Source organism: Gopherus evgoodei, unplaced genomic scaffold (assembly GCF_007399415.2).
Source record: "Gopherus evgoodei ecotype Sinaloan lineage unplaced genomic scaffold, rGopEvg1_v1.p scaffold_135_arrow_ctg1, whole genome shotgun sequence".
NCBI classification, from domain to species: Eukaryota; Metazoa; Chordata; order Testudines; family Testudinidae; genus Gopherus; species Gopherus evgoodei.
The window spans coordinates 57,387-70,435 of NW_022059798.1; the positions used below are offsets into that span (position 1 = coordinate 57,387).

A 13,049-nucleotide genomic window follows, 5' to 3' on the forward strand; every position below is an offset into this window, starting at 1 on the left:
AGACCATGCTTGGCCTCACGCTAGTGGTGTGCACAGCTCTGGCTTCACAAGGGCCTTGCTGCCCACCTCTGCATTGCTGATAGGGACATTTCCTTTGCATCACTGATTGGGACCACTGCTGTCCCTCTCTGGACCTCCTGGAGTTACCTACAGACACTCTAAGGGACAGCCTGCTTTTTGACTGGTCAGACCATTTGCAGGGTGGCTGGAGGAACAGGCCTGAAGCTCTGAGATGATCCACACAGCAAGTGCTTTCTAACCCCAAGCCCACGGAAGGGAACGATGAGCATGAGAGACGCTGTTTACCCTTGCTCTTTCTGCTGGTTCTCTCCCGTGAGCTTTCCGCCTTTCTTCCGAACATACGTGGCCCCGGGGGAATTTTCAAGAGCATCCACGTCTACTTTCAAAGACATCGTGTCCGACGAGGGCAAGTGTTTGCTAAGGCTGTTGAGGGGCAGAGCTCAGGAATGGAAACAGGAATGCATTCAGCAGAGAAAGCTGGGATGGAGGCACCCGCAGCAACTCAAACCCCATCTTTGTCCCAGGGAGATTAACCAGCAGCTCCAATCCATACACACAGAGTGAATCAGTGGAGAGGGCAACAGACAGGGACCCAGGAGATCTGGGTTTTGTTCCTGGCTTTGCCACTGGCCTGCTGGTTGACCTTGGACAAGTCACTTCCCTTCTAGGTGCCTGTTTCCCCAGCTGTACAAGGGGAGTGATGACCCGGACCTCCTTTGTAACGCGCTTTGAGAGCTGCTGACGGGAACTGAGGTAAGAATCGGTTATTACAATAAGAGTTACACCAAACGATTCGGTGGGAAAGTACAACAACATGTTACCACTATAGGACAAAAGTGCCACAGCAAAAAGTTGGATCATACTGATTTGTTCGCTCATCATTAACTGACTGAAGTTCTCATTGCTTTTGGGGGGCCAAGGGGAGATTTAAAAGCCCTAAGGGAATTTAGACACCCAAATCCTACTAGAAGTAAATAGCAGCTAGGCACCCAACTCACTTAGATGCTTTTGAAAATCCCACCCTTAACGTGGAGTTGCACTATGACCTTCCTGCTCTCCCCAGGGTCAGAGGTTCCCTGATGTTCCTGTTGGAAGAGTCCTGAAGCAGCTCAAAAATTCCTGACACTCATGACATCATTAGGAAAACATTCTGGGAACAGCAAACCCCTTCCCCTCTACAAGCCCAGTCACCACCACAAAGGATACACCTTTGCCTTCTCGGGGTCTACGAGAGAGTATGCGGAGATGAGCTGGGCCAGAGTATGAATATCTTTTGGGTTTTGCCTCGAAGAAAAGAAGAAAGGAACATTGTGAAGTTCACTGAACACTCTACAAACACAAGCCATGCCCAGAGTATGCACTATAGCTAACCACACAGCCCAACGCTGGCTAGCCCCAGGCAGATGCTTTCTGTGTGTGCAATAGCAGCTGCCGATAGTGTACAATGCAGGGTGTTCACTGCCAAGCACTTTGACTAGCCTCTCCCTGGGCTGTTGTCGCAGCCAACAACCCTAGAAATCTAGGGCCTGTTGTCATTTTTCTTACCCTGAATTTTTTTAATTGGTGTATTTTTTTTTTAAGGTCACTCCTACGAAAATCTTCTATCCCTATTTAAAAAAAACCCCACTGCCTCTGCTTCTCTCCACAATTAGCTCAGACTGCACAGACGGGCTGATTTGTTTTTTCTTAACACAGGAGAGAGAGCTGCAGATCAGTCCTCAGAATGTGCCAGCATCAAGAAGGGCCAGGGGCTTCATATGAATTTCAGATACGGACTGGGGAACTCCTCCCACAGAGAATGGGTGCTGGCTGGGGACAGACGACATGGCATCCAATGTGAAAGACACAGCTTCTATCAGGATGTAATGCACAAGCACTCACAACAGAGATAGAGAGCTGTTACTACAGATCGTGGGGCTAGGCCTTCTGTAGCAGATACTTCATCCAAGGGGTGAGGCAGGGGGCACAGCTTTGACCAGAAGCCCTTTTACAATGTCTAAAAAGGAGGAACTACTGCCTCACACGTTATCTGGCTCCAGAACCCCTGAGCAGTCCTCGCAGGAACCAGACACTGCCCATATTTCAGTGCCCAAAACAGCAGGACCACAGCTCAGGTCCAGAAGGAAAACAGGACCCCCTTCTCTCCTCCCTGAACTCACTTCCACAGCTCTTCCAGGTCGCTGATCGCTTCCTTCTTCCTCCCATACTTCAGCTTAAAGTTGGCTGCTTCCCTTATCAGCGACAAATGAACAGGAGACTTTGGCTGCAAGTCACAAGGTTTTCAAATGTTTGACAGCATTTAGCAAGTCAGTGATGTGGCTGCTTTGCTTCCTGACTTTACTAGAGACTGTTTCAAACCAACGTAAACTCCTCACCCAAGTGATCTGGAAGGAGAACTGAGTTGCAGGAATTTCTTCCCCATTCCTTGAGGAAAAGGCTTGGCAGTCTGTGGCATTAACCCTAACCGCGCCTGCTACCAGCAGCCCATGATCAACAGAATTGGCAGGAGGGGGTGAAAATGGGAAGGGGACAGGCATTTTAGCCAGAGTCTGACAATTACAGAAAACTAACAGTCATCTGCTGCTGCTGTTTACTTGCAACCTGAAGTCACAACCTGGTTTAGGACATCAGCCATTTCCCCAGTGACCAGCCAAGGCATCAGATCATAAGGTTGGGAACAACGCAGGCAGATGCATTTTGAAAAGCCAAGCGTTCTTGCTGACAGAAAACCAGGGAAGAGAGAAACATGGGAAACAGCCAATGCCAAGGCAGCTTTAAGATAATACTTCCCATGGGGCACATGCTTCTTCTGGCAATTCATTTTTTGCTGAAATAAACTGCTACATCCTCAAAATAACCAGGTTCCAGGAACTAATTACTGAGCCCCCAATGGAACCATCATTCTGCTCATCCGACAGACTCCAAGTGGCTCCTTTCAGCGGCCCAGCGTTCCGATTAACCGAGTACAGCCAGCAGGCTGCCAGCCTGGAATCAGTGTCCCTCTCTGAAGCTCTCCTGGCTCAAGTAAGTGCACAAAGCCAACTGACTGCTGCTCCTCCAGTGTCAACACGGGAAGAGGGGCAACACTGCGGTGCCCTCTGCTAGCCTGCAGAATCTGTAACCTGACAGGCACTGGAAGAGCTGGTAAAGAGAGTCTGCCATTTTCCCCACACTGCAAACTTGTCATTGGTCCGAATGACAAACCTGGTGCAAGCAGCATGTCCAAGAGAGAGAGGGGGACATGGAGTAGAATGTTCCCCGGCCCCCCAGGATCTCATCAGCCGTAGCGAGCCGTCGGCAAGGAGACGGCTTATTGCCATGTTCCTCTCCAGTCGATGTACAGGTAGGAGCTGGTCAGGAACAGCTGGTCTCCAGCAAGTTAGTAAGGGATAAAAAGCAGCTACAACTCTCAAATGTATTGTCTGCCTGGATCTACTTGCCTGGTATTCCTGGTACCACTGGATAGCTTGCGTGAAGACCTCAATGGCACTGTCAATGTCTTCTTCATGACTGTACATCGTCACTAACGCAGACACCTGCAAACCCCAACAACAGTCAGCGTGCAGTCAAGGGGCGGGCAATACTTGTAAGTGATCATTTTAAGATACTTTTCATGTAAACATGTTATTAAAAGAATTGCTGAGGAAAAAGGGAACGGAACAAACTGCAAAAATGGCAATTTGAAGCAGCAGCTGCCCGCTGGGATTATCCTCCCCAGTACAGGCAGGACGTAACTGCAATGGTCGAAACAGCCCAGGAGAACTGTTGTTTAAAAGGTTTCCAATCAATGAAGGATAAAGGATGAGAGAATCACTGAACTGGGAAAGCCAAGGCTCCCACACTGTTGGGGGACTCTGATGCAAGTTATTACCCTTTGTCTGGCTGGCTTTCACCACAGTAAGTGAGTTATCTAAAGGTCTAACATCTACTCTGAGGCATAACGCTGTGTATCAAAAATCTCAGCAACTAAGCCGCACTGTGCAAGCAGACCAACAGACTGAGACCAACACTGGGCACCCAGATCTGAATTTCAGTCCAGGAGTAGCTCAGGAGACAGGCAAACAGGAACAGGGAAGGAGCATGAAAAGGATGATGGTATTCTGGGATGGTACCTGTTAACTGCCACTCACCATGCCTGGTTTATGCTTCAGCTCTTCTATGCTCCTCAGAATGATGCATGCTTTGGTGACGCTGCCTTAGAGAAAGAAGGGAGAATAATGCACTTTAAACTACACAGCAATGCTTTCCTTGCCCCTGTTCTCCATCCTGGATCCCCCTACCCTCAGTGTCCCTAGGGAAGTCAGCACACGCCAACTGGCCACCATACTCCTCTGCCTGCAGGACCAACTGCTGAAGAGGTTTTCTCCACTATTATTGTTAAGACAATATAATCGCTGGCCGTTCATGGAGAAGAAACGTCAGTCCCAACAGTGCTCTTCTCATCCTCAGACTAAACAGCCTCTGCAGCAACCCCAGCACCTACTGGGCTCCCCACCTAGGTCTGCAGCATGCTCAAGGCTGCTACCACATGCAAAGGGCTCATCCCCAGCTCCACTGCTTTAGAAGCAGTGGATCAAGAGCAATGCTTTACTTCCCTACGGGAGGGAATGGAGCACTATCAGCTGGGTGTATTTCAGAACAAACCTCAGTCAGCTCTGGCCTGCCTGCTCTGACTGACGCCAGTGCAAGTTTTATCACAAGCTTCAATGGGAGCAAAGCTGGGCCAACAGGAAGTGCTTTGATCCCCCTTCCCCACTCTCCCCCCATCAAGCACTGCAGGGCCAGATCCTGCCCCCTTATTTCTCCTCAATAGTCCCACTGATTGCGGGCACTGCTGCCAGGCGACAATGGAGCACGGCCCATGCCAAGTACTGGATGTTGGGTAGTGCATATTTGAGGTAGCTCGAGGGGAACTTTACAACTTGCGTGTCATGCAGTCAGCGGCAGCCAAACATTTCAATATGCAGATCCCCAGCCTTTCCTGTATGTACTTCTGCGGCCACTCAGGAAAGGGTCGATCCCGCACCAACCACATTAATACAAATCCCCCTCTCCCTGCCCGCGCTGAACCTCAGTGCCCAGTTGTCCTGCTCCCCCTCTCAGGTCAGGCTGAAGCACACACATCAGCCCACTGTAATGCGTTGAATGCCAGCTATTAGCACAGTGCCCAGGGCTGCCCTCCACTTGTTCCACAGGCCCTGCCCCCTGGGGCACACAACCCACACATTGCATGGACAATGCCAGGCTCAGGCAGGAGCACTGATTTCCATAGGGCACTCCCTCGGCAAGAGGTACCATCCCCTAATTACAACCCCTTCCCCTGGTAACTCCTCTCACAGACACCAGAGGGATGGGGCAGCCCTGTCCAAGAACTGATCAAGAGAAAAAATGGTTCTGGCCAAATGCCTAGGAGAGCTTGCTTTAATGCTGCTCACTGTGAGGAGTGGAGACGCTCTCCCAGCCCTCCTGCAGGGCTGTGAAGCGCAGTGTTCGCGAACTCCATCCTGGTGGAGCTGCCTTGCTGGGGCTCACAGCAGCAAGGGGCCACTCTCGGTCCTGGCTCTCCAGACACTAAGACCAGTGACAAAGGATTGGGTATTTTTACCTAGCATTAAACAAGCATTTCCCAGCAAAAAAGGGCACTGGTACCTTGAGCGATTTTCAGCTGTGCCATCGTCAGTTTTATCTGTGCCGAGTCGGCAGGGCTCTGCTCCGCAAAGTCCTGAGGGCGAGAGATGCAAGGGCACACGAGCATGTTCATGAACACAGCGCATCAGCCTTGGCCCGGGCCCGTTTTAAAATCAACTTCAGAAAGAAAAGCTGGACTGTGTCATTTGAAGCCAGGCAGGGAGCCAGTTTGAGTGGAACCACTCCACACAGAGTCCTGAATTGCTTCCATGGTCTGTCACTCCTCCCACAGCGCTGCCCCATTCCACCACAAGCAAGTCCCAGGGGCCATGCCCTTACTGCACACAGCAGCTGCTCCCTCTAGGCAGGCAGCTGGCAAGTGCAGCATGCCAGGTGACACTCGACACCAGGATAGAGGCCTTGTTTACATGAGGAAGCTGCACCCATTTAAGTAAACTAGTTAAAGTGGCATGCGAACATGACTTCAGTTTAAAACCAGCTTATTTCAATTTAGCACAAGTCAATTAGGAACAGGGCACTCTGAAACAGAAGTGTCCACAGAGTCTTTAGCACCGGCTTAAACCCCAATTTTAAGTAAACCAGTGCAACCTGTGCATGTAGACAAGGCCAGAGAAGGGCTGTGGACACCACCCTTTGGGATGAGAGGCCAGGAAAAGTGAAGTCCTGCCTTCCAGAGGAGCACAGCCCCAGGCACCAGCACCCACCAGGTCCCCACGGGGAGGAAAAGCAGCCCTAGTTCCACCACCATAGTGAAGGAGGCCATCTGCCAAGTGGGGCTCTCCCATTATAGAAAGAACACATCCTTCATGATCAGAGCATGGGCGTGTACGTGTCTCTCCCAAGCACCGCTAAGCCCTGCGTAAGCCACACTCGTTATACAACGCAATGACCATTGCAGGTGGTTGAGCTAACATCCATTTCTGCAGTGTCCAGTGTTTCAGGACTATTAATTGCCCCTTGTACCAACTCCATCTGTCAGGTTGCAGTGCAGGAACAGCCCTCCACTCTCCAGACCAGCAGGAGGAGCTCAGTCACCCACCTGTAGGAGCTCTATTGCCTTTGCATGCTGCTTCTCTCGACAGAGCTGGGCAGCCTGGATTAGCACAGGCAGCAGGTGCTCAGGGTTCTGAGACTGTAAACTTGCTGACAGCTTGCGGCACTGATCTGCCTAAAGGACACAAGGGAACGTTTTCCTCAGCATTAGTGACCAGTCAGTGTGACTGTGCAAACCCCACAGAGAGAAGAGGGCGAGGGAGCTAGTGGGGCCAGACATTGCCTGCCATCAGCTGATTCCAAGAGACACTGCACCGCCCGCTGAGGACCAGACTATACTGCCCTAATCGGGAATGGGACATGGTGGCGGTAGAGGCTGTGCAAACAGGGGAAGTCACAGCCCAAGGAGATTCTGACCCACAACTCCCACATGGCAGGGCCTTTGGGTGATAACCACAGCCATCACTCTGCACTCCTCTACATCTCTGTGCGCAGGCAGCTGGTTACTACACTGGCCACAGCCTCTTCAGTGCCCCCTTGTGCTCCTCCTGCCAGCTTCTTACATCTGTCTAGACACTTGGGCTTGTCTACGTTACCTGCAGGATCAGCGGGCAGCAATCAATCCAGCGGGGGGGTCGATTTATCGCGTCTAGTCTAGATGTGATAAATTGACCCCCGAGCACTGTCCCATCGACTCCAGTACTCCACCACAGCGAGAGGCGCAGGCGGAGTCGATGGGGGAGCGTCAGCGGTCAACTCACCGCAGTGAAGATACCGCGGTGAATAGATCTAAGTACATCGACTTCAGCTACGTTATTCATGTAGCTAAAGTTGCATAAGTCAGATTGATCCCCCCAGTGTAGACCAGGCCTTAGGGTCTGGGGGCAGAGACAGTCGGTTATGTGCATCCAGTGCCTAGCTCAAATCAGCATCAGAGCCTGTCATTGCTACTACAGTAATAAACACATTATCCGGGAAGAGACTCTCCAGGCGAGGTGCTATGTGAACCACCATCAGATGAATTTTTCTCAAAGGTTCTCCCTTTTTTTCACACTAGAATGTCTGTGTGGGAAAGGGAAGAGCTAGACACACATAGGGGGGTGGAGTCTGATTTAACTAAGAGCTCTGGAAATGGAAGGGGAACTAGGTGAAAATGCCCAGAGCACCCCTTTTGCCAGATTCTGTAACAGACAACGGATAAATCTCAGATTCTGCACACACACAGCTTCAGGCTTTTATTTCTTGCTAGAGTGCCTCAATCTCCCTCTTTACAAGGCCACTCTGAAAGCTGCCATCAGCAGCCAGTGTGTAACCCCATGAAGTGCCTGCACAGGTAGCTCTCTGTGGTCTAGAAACCAGACGGTATTTTTGTTAGTTATTTAGACTTCTATAAAGCTCACCCATCCAAACCATTGAGCTCCTGGACCCCGATATTAGTACCAAATTCCTGTGTTTTTGTTCTGGCAATGGACATTATTGGTCCTTGTTAACAAGAACAGCAGTATGCACATTTCCTCATATAGAGTAATGCACAATTTCTCCTCAATCTGCACATACCCAGTTAATACTATTTTAATAAACAATACATTTACCAGGATAGTCACGAAGTTTTTCTGATCGCTATTAAACATTATGGGTCAGATTTTTATTTTTTAAATGCTCATCTCCAATTTAGGCACCTAAATGAATTGGCCAGATTATCAGAAGGCCTCAGCAAAAAGATTATTCTCAATAGGAGCTACTGGGTGCTGAGCACTTTTGAAAAAAATCTAGCATTTAAAATTCACTCCATCTCTGGACAACATCCTGACTACTTTGAGGGGGAAAGAACAGTCTATGGAGATCTGACTAGATCAACTGGATTTACATTTCTGCTCAAACTCCCGTGACTGGTTGTAAATCTGTACCTAGCAGACAAAGGACAGTTCTCTACCTGATTGGTGTACATAGCCAGTAAAGCTTTGTTGAATTCAATGGCCTGGAGCTGTTTCTTGGAGAGTTTGTGCTCCACGCCGTCTGCATTGGTCAATTTCACTTTTTTCTTTGAGTCAAAGACATTTTGGTCCTGTAGGAAACAAAACTGAGATCAAGCCAAGTTCCACTACCTTCATTAAATGGTGATCTCTATCTGGGCCCCCAAACTGACTTCATCCTTCCCCACACCACATGCAGAACGGGCAAGGAACACCCATAGGCATGTGTTTCTGCCTTATTTGCCAGCACTGGGCAGCATAAAGAACACAAGAAAGGAGCCAGTGAGGCACGGTGACTGGGAGGGGAATAAGATAGGAGAGCACAGTATGGTTAAACATCTATATAGCCTCCATTGTGGTGCTATCTGAGCACCTCACAACCTTTACTGTCTTTATTCTCAACATCCCTGTGAGGTAGGACCATGTTCTCATCCCCATTGAACAGATGGGGAACTGAGGCACACATTTGCCTAAGGTCACAAAAAGAGTTTGTGGTAGAGCAGAGACAGAACCTGGGTCTCTTAAGTCAGCATCTTTCCCTCTGGGCCACATAGTCTGAGTCTCCCCTCACTATTCTCCACCATAAAAACATAGTAAAAGTATATAACTAGCCAAATCCTGACTTATAGAAATAGTATTTGCTTCCTAGAGCAAAGCCTTGCTAGACCTCCTGAGAAAGAAACAAGACCTTGATAACTGCTGACAAAAATCAATCTTTGTACTTGTTTGTTCACTTGCAAGACCGACTTTGTAGTTCTCACTGGTTTCTTATTACAAGAAGAGTTCACTTGCTTGACAATCAAAACACAACTTAACCAGTCGCAACCCTTTGGGAATGTTACATTATTTAGGTATTTATGTGACTTCCCGTGAGATATATACACAAAAGAGCATTATGAGAGCCAATAGTTTCCCCTGGAGACTCTCTCATGTTCCAGAGTTTTCATTTAACAAGAAATCAAGCCTCTAGCACTTATGGCTGTGAAGAACACTTCCCAAATGTGAAACAAGTGTAAACTGGAGCTGTGACACATAACTAAGGCCTGATCTACACTGACCTAGTTGTGCATGCGTCTACACTCAAAATTGGTCTCCCACCAATGCAATTACTCCGTTATGCCAACATAGTAACACCTCAGCCTGAGCAGGGGAGACCCACAATCGATGTGCTTAAGTCGACACAATACAAATGTAGACTCTGTGTTAGTTACACTGATCCTAACTGTCCTCCAGCATCTGTCTCAGTGCTCCACACTGACCGTGCTGGTTACCATTGTGAAATCCACTGCACAGAGGTCACGGAGACCAGAAGCCCCTCCCCTTTAAAGCCTGGTAAATTTTTGAAATTCCTTTTTCTGATTGCCTGGCTTGGTGAGCACACTTAGCAGCTCTCCACTGTTGAATGGAGCTGCCCAGCTGATCATGCCGACTACACACTCCAGCCTGGAGCAGACAGGAGATATTCAATCTCCTGGGCTGGAAGGGAGAAGAGGCTGCGCAGACACAGCTCCAATCCAGCCATAGAAACATGGATCTCTATGAGCCGATTGCTCACGGGATGCAGAAGGGGTACGAAAGGGACAGCAGCAGCACCAGGTGAAAGCAGGCCAGTGAGGCCAACAGTCAGTGCAGGGCTGAGCCGCAGACATGTCACTTTTACAAAGAGCTACATGCCATCCTCTGAACGGCGAGGAGGAGGAGGTGGTGGGTGAGGAAGAAGAGGACGAGCATGGGGTCATGCAGCCAGTGGGATCCACCTGCACAGCAAGCCAGGACCTGCTTTTGACTCCACTGCCATTCAGCCAGTCCCACCAGTGGCACACAGGTGAGCCTGATGCAGGGAAGGAACCTCGGGCAGGTATGTAGATAACTTTTCCATTACAGGGATGGCACCCCCAAAATGGCAGGACACAGCTGTTGACTTTTCATTACTTTACTCATGCTAGAAGAGGGAGTGGTACAACCAAGAGAGGTAGAGTTGTTATCTGCTTTTCATTCCCCTCAAGAGACAGGCCAAGTGGAGCGGCCTGTTTATATGCACCGGGATGTCTTGTGAATCCTCCATCGAGATCTCAATGAAACTTTCATGGAGGTGTCTGCAACCTTTGCCCAAGGTTTCTAGAGAAGGCAGCCTTATTTCTTCCACCGCGGTGGGATGCTTTCCTATGCCAGTCAGTGACAACTTCAGCAGGCACCACTGAAACGCGCAGGTTAGCAGCACACGGACCCTGGTGGCTTTGGGATGCTAGCAGCAGCTTTGCTCTCTCTGCCTTTGTTACCCTGAGGAGTGAGAGATCAGCTAAAATCACCCCTGCCTGTGGGAAACGGTGCCAGTGCTCAGTGCCATTGCTCTGTGCTACTAGAATCATAGATTCATAGACTCTAGGACTGGAAGGGACCTCGAGAGGTCATCGGGTCCAGTCCCCTGCCCTCATGGCAGGACCAAATACTGTCTAGACCATCCCTAATAGACATTTATCTGACCTACTCTTAAATATCTCCAGAGACGGAGATTCCACAACCTCCCCTGGCAATTTATTCCAGTGTTTAACCACCCTGACAGTTAGGAAGTTTTTCCTAATGTCCAACCTAAACCTCCCTTGCTGCCAGCGAGCAATTCCTTCTGCATTTCCCCAGCCCCAGTGGGTCATACTCACCAGCCTGGTGTGGTGAGTGGGGCCGTGCACAAGCAATCCCATTCCCAAGCAAGAATATAGAGTTTACAACACTAGGGGAGCAAGGGGAGTGAGTTCAGCAGCAGTAGTTTCACTCTCTGTAGTGAATGTGCTGATAATGAACCGCTGTGTGTTGTATCTTCAGCTGCTGCCACTGTGGCCTTCAGGGTCTCCCCCCCACACCCACAGGACACCTAAGCCAGGTGAGGAGAAGAAAGAATAGGACTCAGGATAACATGTTCAATGCGACCCTGCAAGCCAGCGCTGCATCGGACCACAAGCACAAGGCCTGGAGGATGAACATTGCGGACAGCCTGGAGAAGGGAAGAGTGGAGAGGAGACAGGCCCAGGAGTCCCAGAAGGAAAAGGAGAGGGAGAGGCACCAGGACATAATGGAGCTTCTCAGACAGCAAACACAGATGCTACACTCTACTGGACCTGCAGGTTCAACAAGCCTGAGCTCGCCTCACTCTGCAGCCCATTGCAAACTCAGTAACGGGATCTGCTCATTAACCTCCCTCCAACATTCCACGTGGCATCAGGGTCGCTGTACTACCCCTGCCACTCCACCTGGGGGGACAATGAAGACAACTGCAGCTTCACAGACACAAACCTGTGAAAAGCCACGGTAGGTGTACGTGTAGCTGAAATGGATGTGAGTGTTCTTTTCCCCTCAGAAGTTCTGTTCTCTTATTTTTTTAAAGTTTTTATTAGGTTTTTAATGTATTTGTTTTAAAATTGCACAGGGGATTTTTGCACTGAATTCTGTTACAGAATAAAATTATTTTGAACATAATTATTTCACAACACACACAACCGCATGCTCAGCAATTTAAAAATAAAATAATAATAATAATAATAATAAGAGACATACCTATCTCCTAGAACTGGAAGGGACCCTGAAAGGTCATTGAGTCCAGCCCCCTGCCTCCACTAGCAGGACCAAGTACTGATTTTTGCCCCATATCCCTAAGTGGCCCCCTCAAGGATTGAACTCACAACCCTGGGTTTAGCAGGCCAATGCTCAAAACATTGAGCTATCGCTCCCCCCCGGCCACAGCCACCAATTTCCTGTTACTGCATAATGTCACACAACTCAGATTCAGTCCCAATTAAAATTCATAGGTACATTAGCAACATTACAACAATCACCACAGGATTCCTACTAGGCCACAAGAGTACACCCGTACTCCCCCCAGTACTCTGGTTCACTATTAAAATGGTCTTTCAAAAGCTCATTGAACCGCATAGCTCCACATCGAGCTCATCTAATAGCCCTTGTAGGCAGCTGTTCAAACTCAGCAGACAGCCACTCCACCTCCACCATCCACCCTAGAAAAAACTTTTCCCTCTTTGCTTCACATATATCATGCAGGACATAGCAGGCAGCTATAATCGTTGGGATAGTCTTTCTACTGAGATCCAGTCTTGTGAGTACACAACGTGAGCAGCCCTTCAATCAATCATTCTGTCATTCAACTGTCATTCTGCACCTGCTCAGCAGGGAGTTGAACTGTTCCTTGGTGCTGTCAAGGTGGCCAGTGCACAGCTTCATTGGCCAGGGGAGTCAGGGGGAGGCTGGGTCGCCCAGGATCATTAGTGATATTTCAACATTCCCTGTGGTATTCCACCTACCAGGAAAAAAGTCCCAGCTTGTAGTTTTCTGAACAGTTCTGTGTTCTTAAAGATGCAAGTGTTCTGCACCTTCCCTGATCAGCCAACATTGATGTCAGTGAAG

At 49.2% G+C, this 13,049-nt stretch overlaps 1 protein-coding gene across 1 annotated transcript in view; it reads right to left on the minus strand.

Moving 5' to 3' along the window:
• LOC115639840 (signal recognition particle subunit SRP72-like) overlaps positions 1-13,049 on the minus strand; it is a 42,143-nt gene that overhangs the window by 6,003 nt on the left and 23,091 nt on the right. The window contains 8 exon segments of the mRNA XM_030542801.1: positions 307-444; positions 1,228-1,305; positions 2,181-2,284; positions 3,462-3,557; positions 4,152-4,216; positions 5,671-5,743; positions 6,710-6,838; positions 8,597-8,728. Of these exon segments, the coding sequence (XP_030398661.1) occupies positions 307-444; positions 1,228-1,305; positions 2,181-2,284; positions 3,462-3,557; positions 4,152-4,216; positions 5,671-5,743; positions 6,710-6,838; positions 8,597-8,728 (815 nt within the window).